General features: G+C 36.6%; 2 protein-coding genes across 2 annotated transcripts in view; both read left to right on the forward strand.

Moving 5' to 3' along the window:
* Nucleotides 1-13,587, forward strand: part of LOC113766522 (integrin-linked protein kinase 1-like) — a 25,831-nt gene extending 12,244 nt beyond the window's left edge. The window contains exons 6-7 of the mRNA XM_027310705.1: nt 7,740-7,874; nt 13,366-13,587. Of these exons, the coding sequence (XP_027166506.1) occupies nt 7,740-7,874; nt 13,366-13,587 (357 nt within the window). The remainder of the gene's footprint in view (nt 1-7,739; nt 7,875-13,365) is intronic.
* A 2,758-nt stretch (nt 13,588-16,345) lies between these two features.
* Nucleotides 16,346-17,396, forward strand: LOC113766523 (UDP-glycosyltransferase 74E1-like). Its single transcript, XM_027310706.1, has 2 exons — nt 16,346-16,591; nt 16,668-17,396. Exons 1-2 carry the CDS (start codon nt 16,382-16,384, stop codon nt 17,394-17,396), a joined length of 939 nt encoding a protein of 312 aa, XP_027166507.1. The 5' UTR covers nt 16,346-16,381.
* Nucleotides 17,397-25,211: the final 7,815 nt, after the last annotated feature.

Raw genomic sequence — 25,211 nt, forward strand, 5'->3', positions numbered from 1 at the left:
GATTGATTGACGAGTACAAGCTCGGGTTGAACTCCGCTACTGATAAGCTCATCGATTAATTTCTTTTGGGTGGCCATTTCAGTTGCTATCTCACCAAACTTCGTAAGCATCTCGGTCAGCTGGACCCCCAAACTTGTGGTCTCAGGCTGGGCAGTAGTAGCAGACCTATCCGACTGTTCCGGTTGTGAACTCATGTTTACACGATTCCTCTGGGCTTGACTACGGGATCGCGTTATGATGGGGCTTCGACGAGAAGCTATGTTTAAATATTACCTGAAAATTTTGAAAAATTGCCTTTAGATTCAACTCTCGCTCAATTATTCCAAAGAAAATAAAGAAAAGGAAAAGAAAAAGGCAAGAGTTAGTAGATATCCAGAAAATTCAGATGCATGTCCTATGGGGGAACCCTTTTTGTGCCAAGGGTAGGCCTAGAATGAGGATGCAATCCTCTGAGGTAGGCACTATACCATACCTGATGGATCCAACCAGCTTATGGAGTGAAAAATAATTTGGGAAAAAAAATTTGGCCCATTAGAATGAGAAGAGACGTTTGTCAAAATGAGGACCTCGTCCGAAGGGATTGATCACTTTTGATCGATACAAGAACTTGCAAAAACGCACGGGTTTGACCTTGACGAACTTCCTATCGAAGAGATTGGAATTCGTCTTGACAAACTTTTCTCAGTGAAGCACGGGTCAAAACTCCAACTGATCAAATGGCTGGGTGCAATGGATGCTTTTCTCAAAATCGAATAGGTTTTCCATTTTGAAATTCGACGTTGAAACCCTAATTGGTCAAATGAAATTGACAATTCATTAAAAATCGACCGGATTACCCTAAAAAGGGAAACAAGTCAAACGAATCGAATGAAATTAATTTATCCAAAATTAATCAGATCACCCTAAAAAGGGTAAATTGATCAAATAGATTGAACGAAACTTGATTTATTCAAAATCGGCTCGGTTGCCCTAAAATGGGTAAATTGGCCAAATGAATGATTTATTCAAAAATCGGCCGAATGACCCTAAGAAGGGTAAATCGGTCAAATGAATTGACGATTTATTCAAAATCGACCAGGTGACCCTAAAAAGGGTAAATTGGTCAAATGAATTGACGATTTATTCAAAATCGATCGGATGACCCTAAAAGGGTAAATTGGTCAAATGAATTGATGATTTATTGAATAAATTGGCAAAATGGATTGGTTGAATTGTCCGGCCATTGGTTATTTCAAAATTATTAAGGTGCATTAGTCTATGACCTTCTAAAAATCAAATTTTGGCCTCAATTTATTTATCGTCTCAATAGGAGGAATCATTTGTGAATTTCTTCAAATTAATGTCCTTCACGCAAGGGATTTTTACCAATTTTTGATAAAATGGCCAAAAAGTGATTATTAGATGCTCATATTCCAAAGATCACTCTATGAAAATGATCGGATCCTACCTTACCTTGTGCACTACCCCTTTGGATGGTACAAAAATGTAAACGTGCAAGTCTCACTGGATTAAGTATCCGAGACATAAGGTGGTTTATTCCTAAACGTGGGATCCCCTAAATGGCATTCCCTTTCTAGGGTTTATGCATGATGCCATTTTATTAAAGCAGTAAAACATGCAATTTAAAATGAAATCATGACCTAAAAGGACCCTTTATACGCCAAGATAGGCTTAGAATGCTATGCAATTATCAATTTATGAATGCAATATACCAAAATCTTTAAACGTGCAATAACCTATCTACGAGGGTAGGTTCTAAAAGAAGGTCATGCCAGACCTCTTATTTGCTAGGGTTTGTGAATGCAATGGGGACACAAAATCAAGAAAAGTTAGTTCACATAACACATTGTAATAACAAGATAAAGCAATCAAAGAAATAAAGCAGTAAAAAGAAAAAAAAAGGTTGGACCCCTCCCCTCGTGAATAGTGTCCCTAGCTTAGGAGAAGGCCGACTCTACCCTAGGCAATTCTAAAATGGATGCATGAGGTTGGGGCTCACTAATGCATCTAGACTCGATAGGTCATAGGTCCCCGAGTCTTCAGACTTGGAAACCAAAGGTCATCACTCCCAAGGTTCCTTGTCGGTGGCTCGAGTAATTCCCCAGACATTGCTACGCACACGTCGTGTCACGGCCACATGTCTGAGTGAATCTATCAAAAATCCTTAATCTTCGACTAAAAACTAAAGGCTATTAACCCAAAGTTTAAAGCGGAAGATTAAGTGACCCCTTGAATCGTGCTACGCACACGTCGTGTCACGGTCACACGTCCAAGTGAGTCGCCTAAAATCCTAATAGGGTGGAGTGGCGTGACAAGCCACTAAAAGAAAAATAAATGAGGGGTTAAAAATTAAAGCGTATGCACGTATGCTAGTGCTCGTTTGGTGGGGAGGGATCGAGAACCAACGTGAGGCTCTAAGGTGACACACACCCCCCCAAATGCAATGCGAGCGCGAGGTAAGTAAGTAAACATACATCCAATCAACCAATCATACATTCACGAGTGAGGGAGTAGTTGGATACGCGTGAAATGCAAAAATCCTAATTAAAGAAAAAATGCAATCCTAAACACCCAAATGTGATATATGAAAAGATTAAAAGAAGAAAAAGGTTGATTAAATCAAATTTGCTCGGACTCTCGAATGTCCCCAGTGGAGTCGCCAACTGTCGCGCCCCATTTTTTGATAAAATGAATAAATGATTTAAAAAAATGTATTTTTTGATTCAATTTGTGATTGGAAAATGAATTGTGATTTAAAAGAAAAATGGGTCTAAATGGGGGTTTGAGAATGCGACGATTTGACCCAAAATTATAGTTTAAAAAGGGTTTTTAAAACTAAATACGGAGTCGCCACTTGGTAATGAGTTAAGGTGTACCAAGTCACCTAAAAAATGTATTTTTAAAAAAAATAGGAAAAAGTAGTGAGAAACCCTTTTTAAACGACTCCTAGTCTACGTAAACCAAAGAAAAAGGTTCGGGAGTCACATTTGACAAAGGGGAAGGCAAGGATAAAATCCAAGGCACCCCTTTGACCTAGCCAAGGCTAGTTGCATGATTTAATCAAAGATTTTCTTGTTTTAACCAAAGAATTTATTACATTTGGATGCACTATATGAATGCAAACCCTAGACCTAGGGGTATTGGGGGAAATTTCTCTTCAAAGGTTGAGTGGTACCAATCACATTAATTGTGAAGCCCAATAACGATCCTTTGAAGAAGTCACGAATAATGCGAGTGGGATGCAAATGAATGGAATGCATGTATGCAATGTGAGGACATGAGTTTGAAAAAGTAATAATAAACAATAAAAATGTAAAGGAAAATGTGCACGTGAGTGGGCAAGGTACGGTATGTGAAATGATAATATGAAGTGCATGTGTGCAAGTGATGATAAAAGTGTTCGTGTGCAAGTGAAGAAACACAAAGGTGCTCGTGTGCAAAATGGGAGGAAAAATGAAAGTGTGATGAGGGTATAAAATGGTAGAGTGGATTTAAAAATGCATGAGCCTAGGGAATTCATGCATATTGGGTACGGGGAGACCTAAATCGTGACTCAATTTGCCCTTTTATAGAGGGAATACAAGCGTGCTAAGGCTTATAAAAAGCCACACTCGTCTATATCCCATATTTAAGGGGATTCTCAAGCAAATGAACCCTATAACTAGCATGAAATGCAAAAATCCTAAAATGGAGGGAAAAGGAGTTCGAGGGGCATGCAAAATGATAAAACTAAAAAGAATGCATGACATGTAATGAACATGCAAACATGTACTAACGAGGGGAAATCCCTAAGGGTCTAGCGTTGGACTAGCCCATTCTATGAATTCCGACTAGCGTTGGACTAGTGGAAACGTACATTCATCCATCACATTCATTCATGGCCATGGAAAGCGAGTAGACATGCCAAACACTCGTAAACACATAGCACATAACACTTAGCATGCTCGACTAGATGCAAGGCCCTAATAAAGCAAATTAACACGTAGCACGTAAGCATGCAAGACAAATGAGACAATTAAAGCCCTAACTATTACATTTGCTAGCTAGGCACATGTCTTCGATAGATCTTCATTGAATGCTCCTCCAAGACTTAGGGAAACCTTACTACAATCTAAAAGGGGGAAAAGGAATAAAATGATTAAATCCCTAACTATTACAAGCCAAGAGGTGTACACATACCCCATTAAAAGAATACTTGAATAAAAGTAAAAGTAAATGAAATAAATGCAAGGAATTAAGGAAAAAGAAGGAAAAGCGAAATAGACATGCATATTCACATAACACGTAGGAGCACGTAGGGTCAAATGAAGTGCAAATGAGGGATAGAGTGTACCTCCCTTGAATTGACGCCCTAATGAAGTGAAATTACTAATTTACCCTCCAAAATAATAAACGGGTCAAGGTACCACTTAAATTATCAAATGATCACATGAAACAACCATTAAACACAAAAATGAAAATTAATCACGGAACGAAAATCAAGTATGGAATAGATCATGCACGTGCAAGCAAAACTCGATCTCAAATAAAAAAAGGTCCCAAGAATCTGAAGTGGAGTGCTAAAATGGATGGTCTAAGGTGGAATCCCTCACAGTCAAAATGCAAAAATCATGACAAAAGAAATGGCAAATTATTTATCAAAGTTAAAAAACAATATTATCTAAGCAAAAACTTAAATCAAACGAAACCAAGACCATAAATGCCTCCAAGTTATTAAGCTTTCATGATTTTATCCTAGAAATCTATTAAGATTGTTCACAATTTATGTAAAAAAAACATATCAAGGTAAAATCACATAAAAGGGATCCAATTGCAAACGTTAATCAGTCATGTGAGCCCAATTAGAACATTTAAGAACTTTAAAGGTTCAAGAGTGATGAAAAGGTCAAGTCATGGTTCAGATTGCAAATACTTTAGGACTCAATTGCAAGAAATTAAAGCATAATTGGGTCACAGTGCAACAAAGGGGAACTTAGGGGGTCAAAGTGCAATTTTTGAAGTTAGCTTCATGCAAAAACCATGCAACCACGTAGAAGGCCTTCTGCAATTCTGGTTTCCTTTCCTATATGATATGCTGTATTTCATTATTAACCAAATGCATCACCAAACAAACATCAACAACCACAAAACATCACTCCTAATCATCAACCAATTCGAGTGACAGTTTCATTACAAGACTAAAACAGAAAATCTGGATCGGTGGCTACTAGAGATACAAGAAATATCAACCAAAGAAAGGAGTAAAGTGCTGCAATTTTCCAGTTGCAGCTTTGCCGCCATTTTCCTTGATGCTTTGGATCAAAACATGCAACTTCGTCAATCATTTTGCACAAGATTTAACTAGCAAATTGGATGAATAAAACCCAGGTTCTTGTGGCCTGTTACATGAATCAAAGACATGAAAGCTAATGCAACTTCATGCTATCCACAAAGAAAAACAAATTTCTTCAACACTTTGCCCTTAAGATTTCAGCAGCCAAAACAAATTTCAAACGCAGCTTGCTCTGAAAACACAATTTTTGATCAAAATAATGTCGTGAAACTAAGAAACAAGGCCCATAACTAAAATGCAATCCTGCAAGTTCCGGCAATGCTACATACAAAGAAAATTCAGAATTTTCTTGTTTTCTGCTGCACTTTTCATTCGACAACTTTTGCAGCTCCAAGAAACTTTTGGCTAGCAAGATTCAATTCCAGCTCAAGTATGTTTAGACACAAACACTCAAAACCAATCCAAGCCTCATAACAACCATTTTATCATTCAAACCAACCAAAACATAGAAGAAAAATCATGCAAAGGCTGGAGAATTCTAGGCAAAAGGTTCGGCAGTTCATACATTCTTAGCAGAAACCTCCTTTTCTTTCGCTGGTTTCTTAAGCTGCAAATTTCTGGGTTTCATGTCAAACAGAGGGAACCAAGCTCCAAGCAAGCATCAAACTCTATTCTAGCAATCAAAACGCAGGAATTCGACATCCAAACATGAATAAGAACCCAGAATTCGCAAAAGCAAACTGGAAAATTCTTTTCTTCTTCACTCGGCTACACTGGAAAAATTCCAGCAGCTTTGGTCAATCATTTATCCGGGTTTTCCTCGGCCAAATCACTGAGTTATGTACTCAAAGGTAACATGCATAGCTACTAAATGAAGTTATTATCAATTCTAGTCCAAAACGGGGTCAGACACCAGCAACATTGATCCCAAAATTCCAGAATTAATTCAACTATTCGCAGATGACATGCATGCAGCAGATTTTTGTTTCACTCAAATTTCTGGTTTACACACAGCCAATTAATCTCATGCAGGGCTTAATCATCCAGTATTTAGTTAGCTAAACACACAACCAAGTGAGGATCAAGCACCTTCCAGTAAATTCATACTAAAATATCCATACAACTCCCAAAACAACTTCATCGGCAAACTGGAAAATTGATTAAGCAGTCCAGCAACTTCTAGTAGAAATTTCCAGCCATGCAATCGAAATCTTGGCCATAAGGTTCACATGCAACACCAAATAAAAGGCTATTTATCAAATTGGGTCCATAACTAAGTTCGAATGCCATCAAAAATCACCATCTTACTATGAATTCATCCAATTTCTCTCTCGGTTGTCATACATGTGAACAGATTTTATATTCCCTCAATTTTCTTGCTTAAACATGTTGATTAACTTCATGCAAAGCTCAATCATCCAGCTGCTAATTAGCTAAACATACAACTGAGCTCAGATCATCACAAGTTAGCAATTTAAGGCTGAAATTTCCAGCTCAAGCTCTCGGACAGACCCAATTCCTTCAAAATCAGATTTTCTTGTAACTTAGTTCATCATCTAACCACACAACCCTCTCATGCATGCCTCTGATCAGCTTTATCAACCCATATTCAACTAGTTTAAGTCCAGAAATTTACCTCAGCTTAAGACTTAGCTCACACGACAAACAGCTGCAAAATTTTCCTCCTCTCGGCTCTGCTCACGCACGCAGGGTTGGTTGGTCTGAGTTCAGTGGTTGCAGTTGTAGTGATTGTGGTTGAATTGAGCACGGCTGGTTGAGGTGAAGAATAAAATGGCAGCTCTCGGATGATGGAGAAAGTAATGAAGCTCACGCAATTGTCTCCTGCTCTCACCCTCCCTCGGACAGTTCAAGTACCGAAGCTCGCACGGCTCTCTCTCTGGTTTCTCTCGTCGATGATACCAAGGCAGAAAGTGAAGTGAAACGGAATGATGTTGTGGAGTGTTGGGGTTGCTGAAATGGAAAGCTCCAGCTCGGATGAGGGAGGTGAAATGTATATATTGAGGTGTTGTGAGTGGAGCTGGTCGGCACTCCGGCAGAAATGGAGATGTTTTTTTTTTTTTTTTTGAAATTAATTAAATAAAACTGATAATAAAAATAGATAACGAACAACAAAAACAACAAAGCACAATTTTCCATTTTTCATCAATTTCCTCTTTTCTCTTTTTTTTTTTACAAATTTTACATTAAAACTTAAAACTAAAACTAAAACTAAAACGTGAACAAAATTAAAATGACAAATAATTAGCAAATAAAAGACAAATAAAAAGGTAACAACTAAAATGCAGACAATCTAAAACAAAATCATGAATTAGATGCAACATACAAATTATTTAAAAATTTGGTGTCTACATGTACCTTATATTACCATATGCAAGAAGGGAAATTGAGTGCTATTCCGGATGAGGAGCATTCCTCGGTGTTGATTCCTCCGCTTCCATTGCTGCAGATTGATGATCTTCCTTCGTTTACCCAAGTCAATGACAAGGATCACACCATTACTAAGTTGATGGTAGGGCAATTCTCTAATGTTCAGAAAGCAAATTGGATATTTCTCAACTCCTTTGACAAGCTGGAATATGAGGTAAGTTGCAAATTTTGGTTATGATGCAAATTTTACTGTGTTGTTGCTCAGTCTGGGTTCGCCATTGCGGGTCGTGGTCGTGTCGCAGTTGTAGTTATTCCACATCCGTCACAGTATATCGGTCACATATCGAGCGATACACATATTGTAACATATTACTCTCTCTTACATGCACACCCACGTTAACTCTCACAACAGAACTACTCTTCTCTCGTTTGTTCATCTCCCGGTTAGCTGCAGCTTTTGTCCCTCTACAGCCAAAAAATTTTTTGGTTCCATTTCCGGTACAACTCAGTCCAACTCGCCAATTTCTCAACGACACGCACCAAAACCGTTCCAACTCATCTGATATTGGCCGAGTTATTAGTAGTCACCTCGGATATAGCTAAGTCTACAATTCGGGGATCAGTATTGTACCGGTTCCCATTGTTCCGGTTATGTCTCAGTTGAGTCATCGCGGACTCGGTCGAGATGTCGAACCATGGTCTGTACACATTGTCTATTGGATTTCATAGAAATTTCAAATTTTTACATTAATTGATCTAGATCATCGAATATCATTTCTTCTATCCACATCTAAAATCTACTGTTTGCATTTGTCATGAATTTTGGCCCCTTGCATTAAAGTTCTCTGAAATACTAAAATTTGAGCTTAATTATATTATAGTGAAAGAAAGTTCAGTTGTAGTTTATAGAGCTTCTTTAATCAGCAAAACATAGAAGGCAAAATGTTTTCAAAGAAAAATGCCAAGTTGGTAACTTAAAAATTAGGTAGCTTAGACAGATCTTTCACTTCGATTTTAAACATTCACGTTCCCTATATTTTTAATGCGTTTGAATCGAATGTGCTTGTCTTGATCAGAACACCGAGAATAGTTGGATCTTGTGTAATGAATCACACCTTATACATGCTCTTCTCATGGCAAAGATATATATGCACTTGAATAAAGGTTATATCAAAGGTATCATCTTGCTGTTGTGAAGGAAAATTAGCTCAAAGTTGTAACTAGAGCTGCAAACCAGTCGAGTTGAATCAAGTTTTGATCTCATTAAGTCGAGTTCAATTCAATTTTATCAAATTTGAACTTGAGAAGCTTTTATATAAAACTCGAATTCAAGTTCGATCTCAAATTTGATTCTAGTCGAGCTCAAGGTTGAGCCTACTCAAGTTTTAAAAATATTTTTTTGAATGAATAAAATATTCATTTTCCTTAGTAAATAACAAAAACATTAGGGATATATATTTAATTTTATTATAAAAATAAAAATATTATATATATATATATATTTGAGTTGGATTGTGAGCTAGCAAACTAAGTTTTTCTATGTTTCACTTGAGTTCAATAGCTCAATTTAGTCGGATCAAACTCGAGATGGAACTCAAGTCAAGTTTTGACCGAATTTACTCGCGAACGACTTGATTCGTTTGCAGCTCCACTTGTAACAATGCCAATTATAAGATAAGGATCACCGTGAAGTGTGGTGATATTATTTAAAGTCAAGCATCCAGTCCAAGTAGTGGCTCCAAACTCCAGGAAAGGTTGAATCTGAATTAAAAAATGCACGTGCTATTGCATTTTTGTCTTGTGTTGAATAGGAATTCTAGGTAATGGTCATTATATAAAATATAAAGGCAACTGTGATAGCCCCACTTTCCCCAAAGGCGAACCAGAAGGGTCAGCGGACCGTCTGCCCAGCTCTCGTCAAAACTCATTATAATCCATAGCAAGAATTACTTGAAATTTCTAAACTAACCAAAATAATATTCATTACACCCCAAAATAACATTTACATACATCCAAAAGCTCTTACATAGGTTCGTGTACAAAAGATTCATCATTCGGCATCTATCTTAATTACAACCCGAAAATATATATACACTACAGTCATTTCTACTAAAATAAAACTTAAAGTCTCTCAAAACATTCCAACGGTATTCTTGAGCACTTTCGGATCCGAATCCTGTTAAAGAAAACAAAACGTGGGATGAGCTTACGCCCAGTGAGCATTCCAGGTAAACAGGCAAGATAAGAGAATAACACAATTTAACATGTAAGCACGTTTTCCCAAGTAATATAGGTTCAAGTAAATTGATACTCAACTTTAGAAACTGGTAGTGCAGCAATTAATTGTAATACGAATCTTTCAATATAAAATACTTGATAAATAATAACATTTATGCATGCATTCAATCATTCGTTCAAGTAAATAAAAGGATGAACAATAATTTAAATATTAAAAGGATACGGGGCTCACAAGGAGCAACATTCACCTTATAACTGCCAATAAGCAATCCCCTACATTTTACCACCTTATAACCTCCGAACTCCCACCTTATGTCCTCCAAAAGATCAACAATCCCCTCATTTAACATTCACCTTATGTCCTTCGAAAAATCAACAATCCCCTCGTTTAACATTAAACATTGTACTCAAGACCTTTCGACAAAGAGTTTTGAGCTTTGCACTTAACATTGGTAAGTTATAAACCCAACTGTCCAGCAGATCCAACCTCGTAAATAGCGGGTCTCGGATATGGTGCCAGCATAGAGTTAATCTCAGTTCAGCCGATGCGATAAAGTACACATCGGCCTACATTCTTGTACATTTATCACACATTCATGCAATATGAACATGTGCTCATAGCAAATTAACAAGACGAGAAAATCACAACAGTCATTCACTTATTAGCATGCCATTCAAAGGAGAGCACTTAAGCAAATAATAACATTTTCTAAAGTCATGCATAATCAAATAACATGCATTGGAACACTCATCAATCAATTGCAACCCTTCACTTTAACCCTGGTTCGTCCTCTTGAACTCTCTCGAGTCCCATGATCATATACTATATTAAAAGACTAGTAATACAAAGCCAAAATGCATGAAGTGATTGAGATTTCAAAACTTCATTTAGAAATGCATCAATTTACAAGTTTTATGCCCATATAACCTATCAAAAATATAATATTTTCTTGTTGCAATCGAGGAGAAAACCTCATGTGCTTACTAAATCAACGTTGCAAAAGTCATTTGGAGCACAAGAGCATCAATTATAGTCAAACGTTTGAAGAAATTAGAACAAGACTTTCAAAATACAAAGTTGGAAATTGTCCGACCTAAAATGATTTGAAGAAACTCATTTCCTTTCATTTAAACCTCAATTCCACTCATAAAACCAAACTCAAAATGGTTTAACAACTCCAACTTAAAGTTGGAAATGAAAGCAAGAACAAGTTTAGAAAACAAAATTTTCTCCAGTTTTACGTGACACTGTTTGAAAAATCGTATCGCAAGTTTTTTAAGTCCCAAATTTATAAACTTTATATTGTTGGAAAATAGACTCAAAGGACTACAATTTTCCAGAATATACATTTATAAGATTCTGTCCATAAATCAGTCAAATTCCAGTCTCAAGTTGCTGCTTCATCAAGTAGAAAAACAGAGCAGGTGTGAAAATTCAGTCAAATTTGAAAAATCATAGATATTCATAGGAATTGAGAAAAATTTTGAAATTTTCACGGTAAAATATACTCTGAATCTAGTTTCAAACACAATAAGCAGAACTCAATTTGGATTTTTTCTACGCCAAAATATAACAGATTTCCCAAGACTACTTAGAGTCTTCTGCGGGAAAATTTCCAGGAACACTTCCCCTTATTTTCTTAACTTTTCCATCCAATCTCAACACCAATATTTATGGCAATCCAACCTTAAACACAACCACAAGTTACAGGCTATAAAGTGCAGTTGATTAAGGCCACAAAACCATCCAATATAGCCAATTTCTAGCTCAAAAATCAACCACGACAAAGCTGAAATGACATCCCAAGGCTGCAATTTAACATATCAAAGCTGGAAAATTCAAGCCCTAAGCTAAAACTACTAACAAAAGCTGGAAATTCCTTAAAGGAAGCCAAAAAGTGCTTGTACAAGCTGGAAATCCTTATGGACAGCCCCAAAATTTCCTAGCAAAGCTGGAAATAACAATCTACTACACAAAACTATAGAGTCTTCCATAAAACCTATTACAAACAAGCACTAATCTCATTCAGGTGCAAGATTAAAGAGATAGAGTAGCTTCTTGCCAAAAGTACCTTCAAACCTCAAGATGAGTAGCAAATTTCAGCTTTCTTTCCCCCCCCCCCCCACCTTCCTTCCTTGTAGCAACTCTCTATGGATTTGTTTAGGGTTCTAGGTTCATTTCCCACAAGTTTTAGCTAGGAAACAAGATGAAACTTAAAGAAGTTTTCCTCTCTTTCTCTTTTCTCTCTCTTTGCCAAGAGGTAAGAAAATGGAGTGTTATTTGTGTCCAAGACGAAAGATAAGTTTTAAAGAAAGCTTGGTCAATAGTATCCTTGATTGCCAACACTTGGCATTCCAACCTTTTTCCTTTCTTTTTTTTTCTTCTCTCTTGCTTAGTCAAAAATTTCGGCCAACCCTAGGGAAAAATAGGGAAGGGAAAATAAAAAGGAAAATAAGAAGATTAAATAAAGAAAATCTTGGTCAAGAAGTGTCTTTGACCGGTAACAAGCAGTGCGAGTCGGTTCAAGCCTACATGCTTGTCTCTCTTGTACTTTTAACTTATGATTCACTAATTTACTCTTAGTACTTTTAATCACATACTTTCTTTTGCTTAACACTCACTCTCGTCCACCAAATATAACGCATACATCTCACTAGTCGATCAAACTATCTTAATACTCTATAAAACTTAACATGCACTGAAATATAAAAAGAAAAGAGAAAAACCCTAACTTAATCTTTAAAATCACTATCAAATTAAGGCTAGCAAGTAAGCAAGTAAAGTGAAATTAAAAAGAAATATAAATTAATTTTTTTCCAAAAATAGGAAAAATAATTTAAAATAATTTCCGGGTCCTCACAGCAACAAACAAAATTTGACTCAAAAAGTTTAAAAGAGCTAGCATCTATTTTTCTTCTTTTGCATCAAGTTTTTTTGGCAATTAGGTGGTAATTCGTCTCAATGATTTTATACTCATCACAATACTATCGGGTGGAACATTGGATAGCTAGAAAATGGTCAATTAAGACAACTGGACCAACTATTTTGAAGGACAACAAACATCACGGGGCTTGTCTAGTCGAGATAAAGTCAGATGCTTGCCTAAAATGGTTGGACGAAAGAGATTTTAGCTCAGTTATCCATGTATCATTAGGTAGTGTGGCTGCGCCTGGACAAGAACAAATGGAGAGCTTGCAAGGGACACAGCCAAGAGTGACCATCACTTCTTATGGATGGTTAGAGATTCAGAAGAGTGCAAACTTCCACCAAATTTCAAGTTTGCAATATCAAAAAATGGTCTAATAGTCAACTGATGTCCTCAACTTGAGGTTTTGGCACATCAAGCCGTGTAATGTTTCATGACACACTGCTGCTGGAATGATGCTTGAAGCATTGAGTTCAGGTGTGCCAATGATAGCTACGCCACAGTTTGTTGATCAATTCACAAATGCAAAGTTTGTCGCAGATGTATGGCAAACTGGGGTTCGAGTCAAGGGCCAATGACAAGGGAATTGTTACTAGAGAAGAAATTTCAATGTCCATAAAGGCAGTTACTGAGGTCGAGAGCGCAAAGGAATTCAGAAGAAATGCTAAGACGTGGAAGGAGTTGGAACAACAGGATACATCCCAGGGTGGAAGTTCTCACAAGAACATCGAAGAGTTTCTTGCACAAGTTTTAAGCATCTAATCTAAGTTAATTTCATTTAGCTACAACATTAGGTCACATGAATGCCTCATAAGTATTTGCGGCAAACTGTAGTATTGTATTGTTGATTCAACCGATTAATGTAAACCTGCTAATACTTGTGTACGAGAACGATAAAAAAATAAGAAACTTTACAGGATTAATCACGCGCATAACATAGTATACATTAGAGATGTCAATTACAGTTCAATTATGTTAATCTGCCCAAAGCCGTCCATTGATAACCCGTCCATTAATTTTGAATGAGCCTAAATAGGTAGCAATTAAATTCATTTAATTAGTGGATAGTGGGTTGACTTGACTCACCCATTTATATTCATTTAAAAATAATCATACATTTAATTAAACTCAATTTTAGTGAGTGTTAAGCAAATAAATTTGAATGTCTTTTCTTGCACTTCTTCCTTCTTTTTTTTTGTTGAGTTGTCATTTTGCACTTGTTTTCCTAAGCATCTATCATACTTTTGGTATTTATAAACAAAAAAAAAAGGAGTTGCACTTTTTGTTTTATACTCGATACCCTACTTTGAAAAAGGTTTAAAAAGGAAACCTTCGCGAAAACCAATCACTTCTCCAAGTTTCTTTAACACCTAGTCTTTTATTACTGTCATAAGATAATAGGTCTTCTTTTAATCTAACACCATTCCTGTTACACACTAATTTTGTTCTTGGATTAACTAAAGCAAATCGCTATTAGCCAAAACAAAAAGAAAATCCCAGTTCCTTCATTTCTCCCTTCTCCTTTTTGTCTTCTCTCCCAATTCCGCAAATCGTTCTTGTAAAAAAAGCCCCATAGCATATCGTTTCCACATAATTCGTTGCAGCATCTTAATCTGGGTTCGCCTTGTGACTTGAATTCACATTAGTGTATTGGACAGAAACAAAGTTTGAAAATTGGAAAAGAATTCTTCTACTTTTGGTTTTCTTTCTTTTTTATAATAATATTATGCACCATTGAATTTTTCCACCACGTGTATCACTTCGTTCATGGACTGATGATATGGAAATTAGTTCCTTTCCATCCTTGTCAACTAAAGATGGGAAAACTGTTATCTAGAAGAAAAATTGTTTTAATGAAAATTAAAATGCCCTTACTTATTTACAAGGGCAAATTCCACTTTACGCCCTGTAGTTTAGCTTTTTTTACATAACTCCTCTATGGTTTCAAAAGTTATATATAACCCCCTAATAGTTTGAATTAAAGTGTCAAAATGACGAGAATGATCATTCGTAACGGAATCACCTAAAATGTAAAAAATACCCTTATGTAAAGTTGAAAATTATTTATTAATCAAGGGGGGTTATGTGTATATTTTGAAAATCATAAGGGGGTTATATGGTAAAATATTAAACCATAAAATGGTTATATGGTAAAATATAAAAATTATACGGGATTAATGTATCATGTATTTATAAGGGTAATTTCGATATTTTTAGAAGTTCCGTTACGAATGACTATTTCCGTCATTTTGACACTTTAATCCAAACCATGAGGGGGTTATGTATAGTTTTTGAAACCATAGGGGGTTATGTAAAAAATGCTAAACCACGGGAGGCTAAAATGTAATTTTCCCTATTTACAATCATACTTTATGAAACCTCAATTAAGGTAAGGCATTTGCAAGTTCCTAATGCTTTGTTAACTTGAAAAGGCAATTGACTTATAAAGTCTGTAGCAGAAATCGTTGTCTACGATCCAAAGCAGAATCATCAAATACATGCAATTAATACGGCAGAAGTTTCTCCGCAGTTTGAATATGTGCCCAAGATCATCAAAGGATTGCAAATAATTAATGCTTTGAGCAGATAGAGCAGATAGATAGTAAAAAAAATCAAAAGGCATAATTAATACAAACTTATATAAAGTAAAAAAACCAAAAGATTGATTGAAAGTTGCTATAGTCAGGGAAGTGAAAAAAGAAAAAGAGAATAAGTGGGTGAAAAAAATGAAGATAGAATTAATTGTTACCAAAAATAAAATATTTAAAATCATTGCAAGTTACTATAGTAAAGGAAATGAAAAAGGGAAAATGAATAAGAGGTAAAAAGAATAAAGAGAGAATGGATTGTTACCAAAAAATAAAATACTTAATAGCTATTCAAATAAAAAATTAAATTTAATCACATAGCGAAAAGATAGAATGTGCATTTAGCAAAAAGTTAAATAGCAAATTGGGCAATCTATCGAAATAGAAATTGAACATTGTTGTTATATGAAGAAGCGCTGAGCTTGCCACGTGTCTAGGCCCAGGACGGGCCTCTGCATTATACATATATATACTCTGCAGCACAATATTCCATTCAGCAGATAGACAGTAGCTAAAGAATAGGAAACATGGTGACAATTGACATTTCCCCTAGCAAAATGCATATTCTTGCTTTCCCTTTTCCAGCAAAAGGTCATATAAATCCTATGTTACACCTCTGCAACCGCCTGTCTGCGAAAGATTTCAGGGTTACACTGATTACTACAACTTCTATATTCAAGTCTGCTAAAACCAAAGCCATCGGCTCCATCAAGATTGAGTGTATTCCAGATGACTCCGATGAACCCGTTGAAGAAGATCTCAAAGGCTTTTTGGCAAGGTTGAGAGCTGCTGCTTCCAGAGGCTTGGAAGAACTGGTTGAGAAATGTAGAAAGACTGATCCGTATCCTCCCAGAATTGTGATTTATGACTCAACTATGCCTTGGATTCTGAACTTAGCTCATCGGCTGGGACTTCACGGTGCTTCTTTCTTTACTCAATCTTGTGCTGTTTGTGCTCTTTACTACCATATGGACCAGGGAACAATACAGCTTCCTCTTGATAAGTCTGTTACTGTAAAATTGCCTTCAATGCCAGCACTAGAAAGCAATGATCTTCCTGATCTCCAGTACTTCCCTGATCCAGATAGTGTTATCACAAGGACTCTTCTTGATCAGTTCTCTAACATTGACAAAGTTGATTTCATTCTGTTCAACACTTTCGAAGAATTGGAGGATGAGGTAAGTTGGAAATGCTAATTATAATCCAGTGAACATGCATTATTGTTAGTCATGCTACTGCTACTTTATCTATCAGGTGGCAACATGGATGGCAGAAAGGTGGCCAATTAAGACAGTTGGACCAACAGCTCCACTACTTTTTGTAGACAAAAGACTAGAGAATGGCAATGATCAACAAGGGAACTATCTGTTTGAGACAAACGCTGAAGCTTGTTTAAAATGGTTGGACGAAAGAGAAACCTGTTCTGTAGTTTATGTATCGTTTGGGAGCATTGCAGCGCCCGGAGAAGATCAGATCGAGGAAGTGGCAGAGGCCCTCCTGAGGAGCAACTGCAAATTCCTTTGGGTAGTCAGGGAAGAAGAAGAGAGTAAGCTGCCAAAGAATTTCAAGTCTGAGTCTTCAGAGCAAGGCCTAATCATAAACTGGTGTCCACAACTTGAGGTCTTAGCCCACCGGGCGATCGCGTGTTTCTTGACTCATTGTGGATGGAATTCAACCATTGAAGCTCTGAGTGCAGGTGTGCCAATGATAGCAGTGCCACAATGGGTTGATCAAACTACTAATGCTAAGTTTATTGCTGATGTATGGCAAACGGGGCTTAGAGTGAAGCTAAATGATAAAGGATTTGTCGGAAGAGAAGAGTTTGAGTATTGTATCAGAGAAATTACTGAGGGTGAAAGGGAGAAGAAGATCAGAAGAAATGCTAAGAAATGGAAGGAATTGGCCATACAGGCAGTAGGAGAAGGTGGAAGTTCTTGTAGGAACATCGAAGATTTTGCAACCTCACTTTTGTCCATACCCTGACGCGTTTCTGCTCTCTTGGGAGTTTGTGGATGGAAACTACCTGAAATAAGAATTCTGTATAAGTATTTTAATAATAAAGCGAGGACAAGATTTGATTTTGAATGTAAATCTGTAATTGTTTAGAAGGATTTAAAATATCTTTCTTTTGTAGGGGAAATTTTACGTTCGCCAATTGTTAGTGTGTTTGAATAGTAAATTATTTAGAATAATTTTTTTAAAAAATATTATATTACTTTTTTAATATGACGTATATAAAATAAAAAGACCGTTTCACCACACTCGTGTTAGGGACAGATTTTGGAAATTAAATTACTTATATTTTTTGGTGAAAATACTCCACAATGCAATAGTTGTGATAGGTGCATATGGTACACCCGATGACGAATGGTTTTCGATAAAATACAATAACGAATGAACCAAAACATGATGCTAAATTCAACTACAACTATAAATACTGAGTTTCTTTTCTCGCTGTTGTGTAGACATTAACGAGTTTTTTCTCTTTGTTTCATTTGATTGGATAAGAAAAAGTTTAGGAGAAGAACAACGGTTAACTTACCATAAGGTTAGGGTCGATGACAATCCCTTATGGTTAGTTATAATTGTTTCTTTACAGATCATCTATCAGTAAAAAAAAAAAAAAAAAAAAAGACAAAGATTAACTAATGCACTGGCTATACATCTCACAAAAATGTGAAGACGACTTCAGAAAATTTAATGCAGAAAAGTTTCACATCCTTTAGATCGTGGGATCGCAAATAGTGTTTTAATATTGCTGGTTGATGCAATAACTGCTAATAATTGAGTAGATATCTTGACAATATTTGCAGACAGCCAAAACAAATAGCAAACTATTCTACAAAACAACTACTATAAGTTGCGACACCAGGGGCACGTCGTGGTGGATGAGGGAGAAGACGCCACACAAGGTCGGTGTCCCAATCAAGGTTGCTGTTGTTTGAACGACGCCAAAAGGAGCATGAACATAAAATACTGGGTGTGGGAAGGACGGTGTAATGGAGAAATAGAATAATCAAGTGGTTCAACTGCTTTCACTTATAAACCCGAGATTGATTAGGTCTTTTTTTTTTTTTTTTTCGCTTAACGCTCCTGATTTTTGAACATTTACTACACTCAATAGTCATGTGAACACATAATCAAGGGTTAATTCCAATTTGTACCCTTTATCTTTATCCAATTTCTCTTGTTGGTCTATAAATTTCAAAATGGGATACCTTAGTCCCTAAATAACAACATTTGTAATCCTTTAGTCCCAAATGTATAGAACGTGTCCAATTTTGTTTCTAAAATTTAAATTTACTCCATCTTACTAGCTATTGTATACATACTTACGTATAAAATTCATCTCACCTCCTAACTGATGTTATTTTCTAAAACAATTTTGCCCTACTAACACATTTTTTTGTTAGTTGCTTGCCCGTTTATCTTATCCATCATTGCCTTCATAATTTTCCTACAACATTTCAACCTCCTTTCTCCACTCTAGCCTAGTAACACTTTGATGCACGTTGTTTAGAAAGCCAACCACCATCAATATGAAAAACCCATACTCTTACTCATGCACTCTTCCTTCCAACTGTTATAGCTGTTGAATTCAAAGCCTCAATTGATGACTTTTCCAAGCCAAAATTGTTGACTTTGAAATCTTTGGCCTAAGTTTCTAAATCCCACATCGGTTAGTTTAACATTTGAGAGGTTGCTTGAGAGCTATAAATAGCTCTCAAACAAACCAATTCAATCACACCAACCAAGAGTTAATAACTTGCTTCCTTCTTTCTCTTTGTAATATTTCTTCTAGTGAAATATTAAATTGTCGGTAGTGTCCGAGGACGTAGGCAAATTAGCCTAACCTCGTTAAATTCTGGTGTTCTATTTTATTGTCTATTAGTAGCTATATTTGTAGGTATATTTGTAGTAAGTTATTGAGCAATTAATTTCATATATAGGTGATTCTGTCCAGAAAATTGGTACTTAAGCAGGCCAGTGTGCCTCACCAAATATTTTCTGAGAATTACCATTTTGCAATTTTAGGTACAATAATTTACTTGTTATACCTTAATTTGGTAGAGCTTCCGCAACAATTAGTATCAGAGCTCGAGGTTTCTTAGTATGTTCTGTGGTTGCAGCATAGTCTGATCTTCCACATCAGAAAATATTTCCTGGGCTATTGTTACTCTACATTTAGGAGCTACTAAATATAATTTGTAGAGATGGCCAAAAGTAGATCTTTATCTATAATGCAAGCATCAATAAGTTCGTCATCGTCTATTATGGCAAGAAATGCTATGATGAATATAAAATTAAATGTAGAGACATTTGATGGTACCGGTCATTTCGGTATGTGGCAAAGTGAGATCCTAAACGCGCTCTTTAATCAAGATCTAGACATTGCCATCGAAGAAGAGAAACCAGAAGAGATTGAAGAGAAGGAATGGAGGACGCTAAATCGTTTAGCATGTGGTACAATTCGATCATGTTTTTTAAGGAAACAGAAATATGTGTTTTCAAAAGAAACTTCTGCAAATAAATTGTGGACTGGATTGGAGGAGAAATTCTTGAAGAAAAATTGTCAGAACAGGCTCAATATGAAAAAGCGTTTATTTCGCTTCACTTATGTTCCCGGCACAAATCTAAGTGATCACATCACTAATCAGTTAATCACTGATCTGATGAATTTAGATATGACATTTGAAGATAAAGATTTAGCTCTCATGTTGTTGGGATCTCTTCCTGAGGAGTTTGAGCATTTTGAAACAACTCTACTCCATGAGAAAGTTGAGGTGTCCCTCAGTGAAGTTAGCTCTGCCCTGTACAGCTACGAGCTCAGAAGAAAAGACAAGCAAAGTAGCAGAGGGAGCAGTAGAAGCTCTGGTAACTAGAGGACGCTCACAAAATCAGAGAAAGGGGACGAGAAGTAGATCCAAATCGAGAGCCAGACTAAGCAAAAATGAGTGTGCCTTTTGCAGAGAGAAAAGGCACTGGAAGAAGGACTGTCCAAAATTGAAGGTTAGACCTAACAAGGAAAAAACTGTTGCGGATTCAAATGTAACTGAGTGCATTGATCAAGACTCAGACTTTTCATTAGCTGTCATGCCTACTGGTCATTCTAGTACATGGCTATTGGACTCAGGTTGTAGTCATCATATGACGTCCAATAGGGAATGATTCTTTGATTTCAAGGAACAAGAAGGTGAAGTCGTCTACACGACAGATGAGACCATATTAGCAACAAATGGGGTTGGTTCAATTCGGCTGAGGAATCAGGATGGATCAATTAGGATTCTAACTGATGTCTGATATGTGCCAGAATTGAAAAAGAACCTCATTTCTGTGGGAGTACTAGAATCAATGGGCTACAAGGTGTCGGCATATAATGGATTGATGAAAATCATTTCTGGTGCATTGGTACTGGTGAAAGGAATTCGAAAAAAATAATAACTTGTATTACTATCAAGGTAATGCAGTTGTTGGAGTAGCGGCAGTGGCTTCCAGTGATGATCGAGAAATGAAAGTAACCAGATTATGGCATATGTGCTTAGGGCATGCCGGAGAAAAATCCTTGAATCTTCTGATGAATTAAGGACTATTGAAAGGAGCCAGTGTTTGCAAGTTAGATTTTTGCGAGCATTGTGTCAAAGGGAAGCAGACAAGGGTAAAATTTGGCATTGCAATTCACAATACCAAGGGTATTTTGGATTATGTACACTCTAATGTGTGGGAACCTTCCAAAACAACTTCTCTGGGAGGCAAAAATTATTTTGTTACCTTTGTCGATGATTTCTCTCGAAGAGTATGGGTGTATACTATGAAGGCGAAAAGTGAAGTATTGGAAATTTTCATCAAGTGAAAAAAGATGGTGGAAACTCAAACAGAAAGAAAGATTAAACGTCTTCGAACAGACAACGGAGGTGAATACACTAGTGATCCATTCATAGAGATCTGTGAAAATGAAGGCATTGTTCGGCACTTCACAGTCAGAGATACACCACAGCAGAACGGGGTAGTAGAGCGTATGAATCGGACATTAGTGGAAAAAGTTTGGTGTATGTTGTCCAATACTGAGTTGGGCAGATAATTTTGGACTGAAGCTTTAGCATATGCAAATCATCGCATTAATCACTTACCATCAACTGCTATTGGCGGCAAAACGCCATTAGAAAAATAGTTGGGAAAACCTGCTACAGATTATGATTCCTTACATGTGTTTGGTTCTACTGCATATTATCATGTTAAAGAATCAAAGTTGGATCCAAGGGCGAAGAAGGCGCTCTTTATGGAAATCACGACAGGCATTAAAGGTTATCGCCTTTGGTGTCCCGAGACGAAGAAGATAGTTTTCAGCAGGGATGTAACCTTTGATAAATCTACCATGTTAACAAAGGTAGATGTACGGCAGAATGATGGTACTCCCCAACAGGTGGAGAGTACTCCTAAGCAGGTGGAGTTTGAAAGAAGCATTATCAGACTAGCAGTGGATATAGGAGCAGATGAAAGGACTCCTATGGTAGAAGAAGAATCAACTGAAAAAGATGTTCCAGTTGAAGAACTTCCACAGCAACTTGAATCAATTACAACCAGTAGGCCAAAGAGGACAATCAAAAAACCTGCTCGTTTTGCTGATATGGTGGCCTATGCATCCCCAACTATAAATGATGATATTCCTGCCATTTTCAATGAAGCAGCTCAAAGTTCAGATAAAGAAAAGTTGAGGATTGCAATGGATGAAGAAGTACATTCCCTTCATAAGAATCAAACATGGAGGCTAACCAATCTTCCAAAGGGAAAGAAGGCAATCGGATGCAAGTGGGTATATGCAAAGAATGAAGGATTTCCTGACAAGTTTGGTGTTCGCTACAAAGCAAGATTGGTAGCTAAAGGCTACGCTCAGAAGGAGGGAATTGATTACAATGAAGTGTTTTCTCCAGTCGTGAAACATTCCTCCATCAGAATTTTATTGGCTTTGGTAGCACAATTGGATCTGGAACTTGTCCAATTAGATGTAAAAACTGCGTTTTTACATGGTGACTTGGAAGAGAAAATCTACATGACTCAGCCAGAAGGATTCAAAGTTACTGGTAAAGAAAAGATGGTGTACAAGCTTGATAAATCGTTGTATAGATTGAAGCAGTCTCCAAAGTAGTGGTACAAGCGATTTGACAAGTTTATGATGGGGCAGAGGTACACAAGAAGCAAATATGATGACTGTGTATATTTGCGCAAGCTACAAGATGGATCCTACATATATCTTCTTATTTATGTTGATGATATGTTGATAGCTTCCAAGGATCAAAGTGAGATTGAAAAATTAAAATCTCATTTGACTCGAGAGTTTGAAATGAAGGATCTCGGTGAAGCCAAAAAAATTCTTGGCATGGAGATAAGCAGAGATAGAAAATTGGGGAGGTTTTATTTAACTCAAAAAGAGTATCTTAGTAAAGTATTAAAGAGGTTTGGCATGAATGAAAAGACCAAACCTGTTAGTACTCCACTTGCTCCTCATTTCAAACTCAGTGCATCGTTATCTCCAAGGAATGATGCAAAACGAGAATATATGGCAGAGGTACCATATGTAAATGCAGTGGGTAGCTTGATGTATGCTATGATGTGTACAAGGCCCGACATTTCACAGGCAGTTGGAGTTGTGAGCAGGTACATGCATGATCCGGGTAAGGAGCATTAGCAGGCTGTGAAATGGATTTTACGGTACATTTTGAATACTGCAGATGTTGGATTAGTATTTGAGTGGGATGAGAAGATCGGTCAAGGCGTAGTTGGATATTGTGATTCTGACTACGCAGGTGATTAAAATACACGTCGATCAACGACTGGATATATATTTACACTTGCTAAGGCACCAGTCAGTTGGAGGTCTACCTTATAGTCAACAGTTGCTTTGTCTACTACAGAGGCGGAGTATATGGCAGTTACGGAGACTATTAAGGAAGCAATTTGGCTTCATAGTTTGTTTGATGAATTGGGAATCGGACAGAAGTCTGTCAAAGTTCATTGTGATAGTCAGAGTGCTATTCATTTAGCAAAGAACCAGGTTTATCATGCAAGGACGAAGCATATCGACGTACGGTATCATTTTGTGAGGAAGATTTTGGAAGATAGTACAATACTACTTCAAAAGATTCAGACCAAGGAGAATCCTGCTGATATACTTACGAAGGTTGTGACAACTATCAAATTTCAATATTGTTTGAATTTGATAAATGTTGTGCACAACTTGAAGATTAGCGCTTGACAACGCATTTGAAAACACCACCGAATATTGAGTGAGAAGATTTTGTATTTTTGGTGGAATTAGAAATTATACCAAGGTGAAAATTTGTTGAATTCAAAGCCTCAATTGATGACTTTTCCAAGCCAAAATTGTTGACTTTGAAATCTTTGGCCTAAGTTTCTAAATCCCACATTGGTTAGTTTAACATTTGAGAGGTTGCTTGAGAGCTATAAATAGCTCTCAAACAACCCAATTCAATCACACCAAGCAAGAGTTAATAACTTGCTTCCTTCTCTTTCTTTGTAATATTTCTTCTAGTGAAATATTAAATTGTCGGTAGTATCCGAGGACGTAGACAAATTAACCGAACCTCGTTAAATTCTGGTGTTCTATTTTATTGTCTATTTAGTAGTTATATTTGTAGGTATATTTGTAGTGAGTTATTGTGCAATTAATTGCATATATAGGTGATTCTGTATAAGAAATTGGTACTTAAGCAGGCCAGTGTGCCTCACCAAATATTTCCTGGGAATTACCATTTTGCAATTTTAGGTACAATAATTTACTCGTTATAACTTAATTTGGTAGAGCTTCCGCAACAATAGCCATTACATAGGTCCCGCGCATGTGTTATTACATTTTTCATTATGTCTGTCATTCTTTCTTTCAACGTTGCAATCTAACTTTTCATAATGGTGATTCTTCTCATTAGCACAGATTCAAATTACTTGCACATGATCTTATGCTTTATTACACTCGTCCAAGCCATTTTAACGTACCCAATACGTCACTTACTCCACCACTTTCCCTACATGCTAATGACAGATAAGGGGCCTTGACAGTTGCACCCACTCTGCAATTCGTACATCAGTTGTGCTTTTTCTACATGGTGTTATACATTCACAATCCTTATTGCATTAAATTATTTGGTTTGTGTACAAGATAAAAATGTAAATATACAGTCAATCATGATATATAATGCCCAACAACCGCACAGAACATCTCGACCGTACTAACCGCTTCTCCAATTATTAACTACTCTCACATTTTATGAATGCTTGTCTCTTTATACTTGTCCAGTTATCTAACTTATCTCCAAGGATACAAACCCTCGACTGTTCATTCAACCGAAAAATTGACCAGGTCATGAATCACTGGTTCAACCATTGGATTGGCCATTTTTATTCTGTGACGTCATAAATAAACAAAAATGAGTTATATATTACTGCTTTTATCACATGTAATATGCACATCCCACCATAGAGCTTTAGACACATGATCATAACTATAGTCCTTTTGCTAATAAGTGTATAATAAAGCAAACTAAAAGAAATGCATAAAATAAAAGAAAAAAAAGCTATAATTATATTAATATGACAAGCTTGACATCAAGAAAACAAGAATCTTACTTTAGAAAATGAGTAAATTACAAAGTAAAACAAAAAATCATAGATTAGGAAATCAAACCTACGCATATGGTTTAGGCACAAAATTGAACTTTGTAGGAGGAATTTGAGAGACTAGGTGAGATGATGAAGAGAGGGGCGATTAGGAAGAGAGAAACTTGA

This window comes from Coffea eugenioides, chromosome 3 (genome assembly GCF_003713205.1).
Source record: "Coffea eugenioides isolate CCC68of chromosome 3, Ceug_1.0, whole genome shotgun sequence".
Taxonomy (NCBI): domain Eukaryota; kingdom Viridiplantae; phylum Streptophyta; class Magnoliopsida; order Gentianales; family Rubiaceae; genus Coffea; species Coffea eugenioides.

Coding starts and splice junctions, on each gene's coding strand:
- LOC113766523 (XM_027310706.1), top strand. CDS start 16,382: ATGGACCAGGGAACAATACAGCTTCCTCTTGATAAGTCTGTTACTGTA. Junction 16,592..16,667: donor TCGAAGAATTGGAGGATGAG/GTAAGTTGGAAA, acceptor TTTATCTATCAG/GTGGCAACATGGATGGCAGA.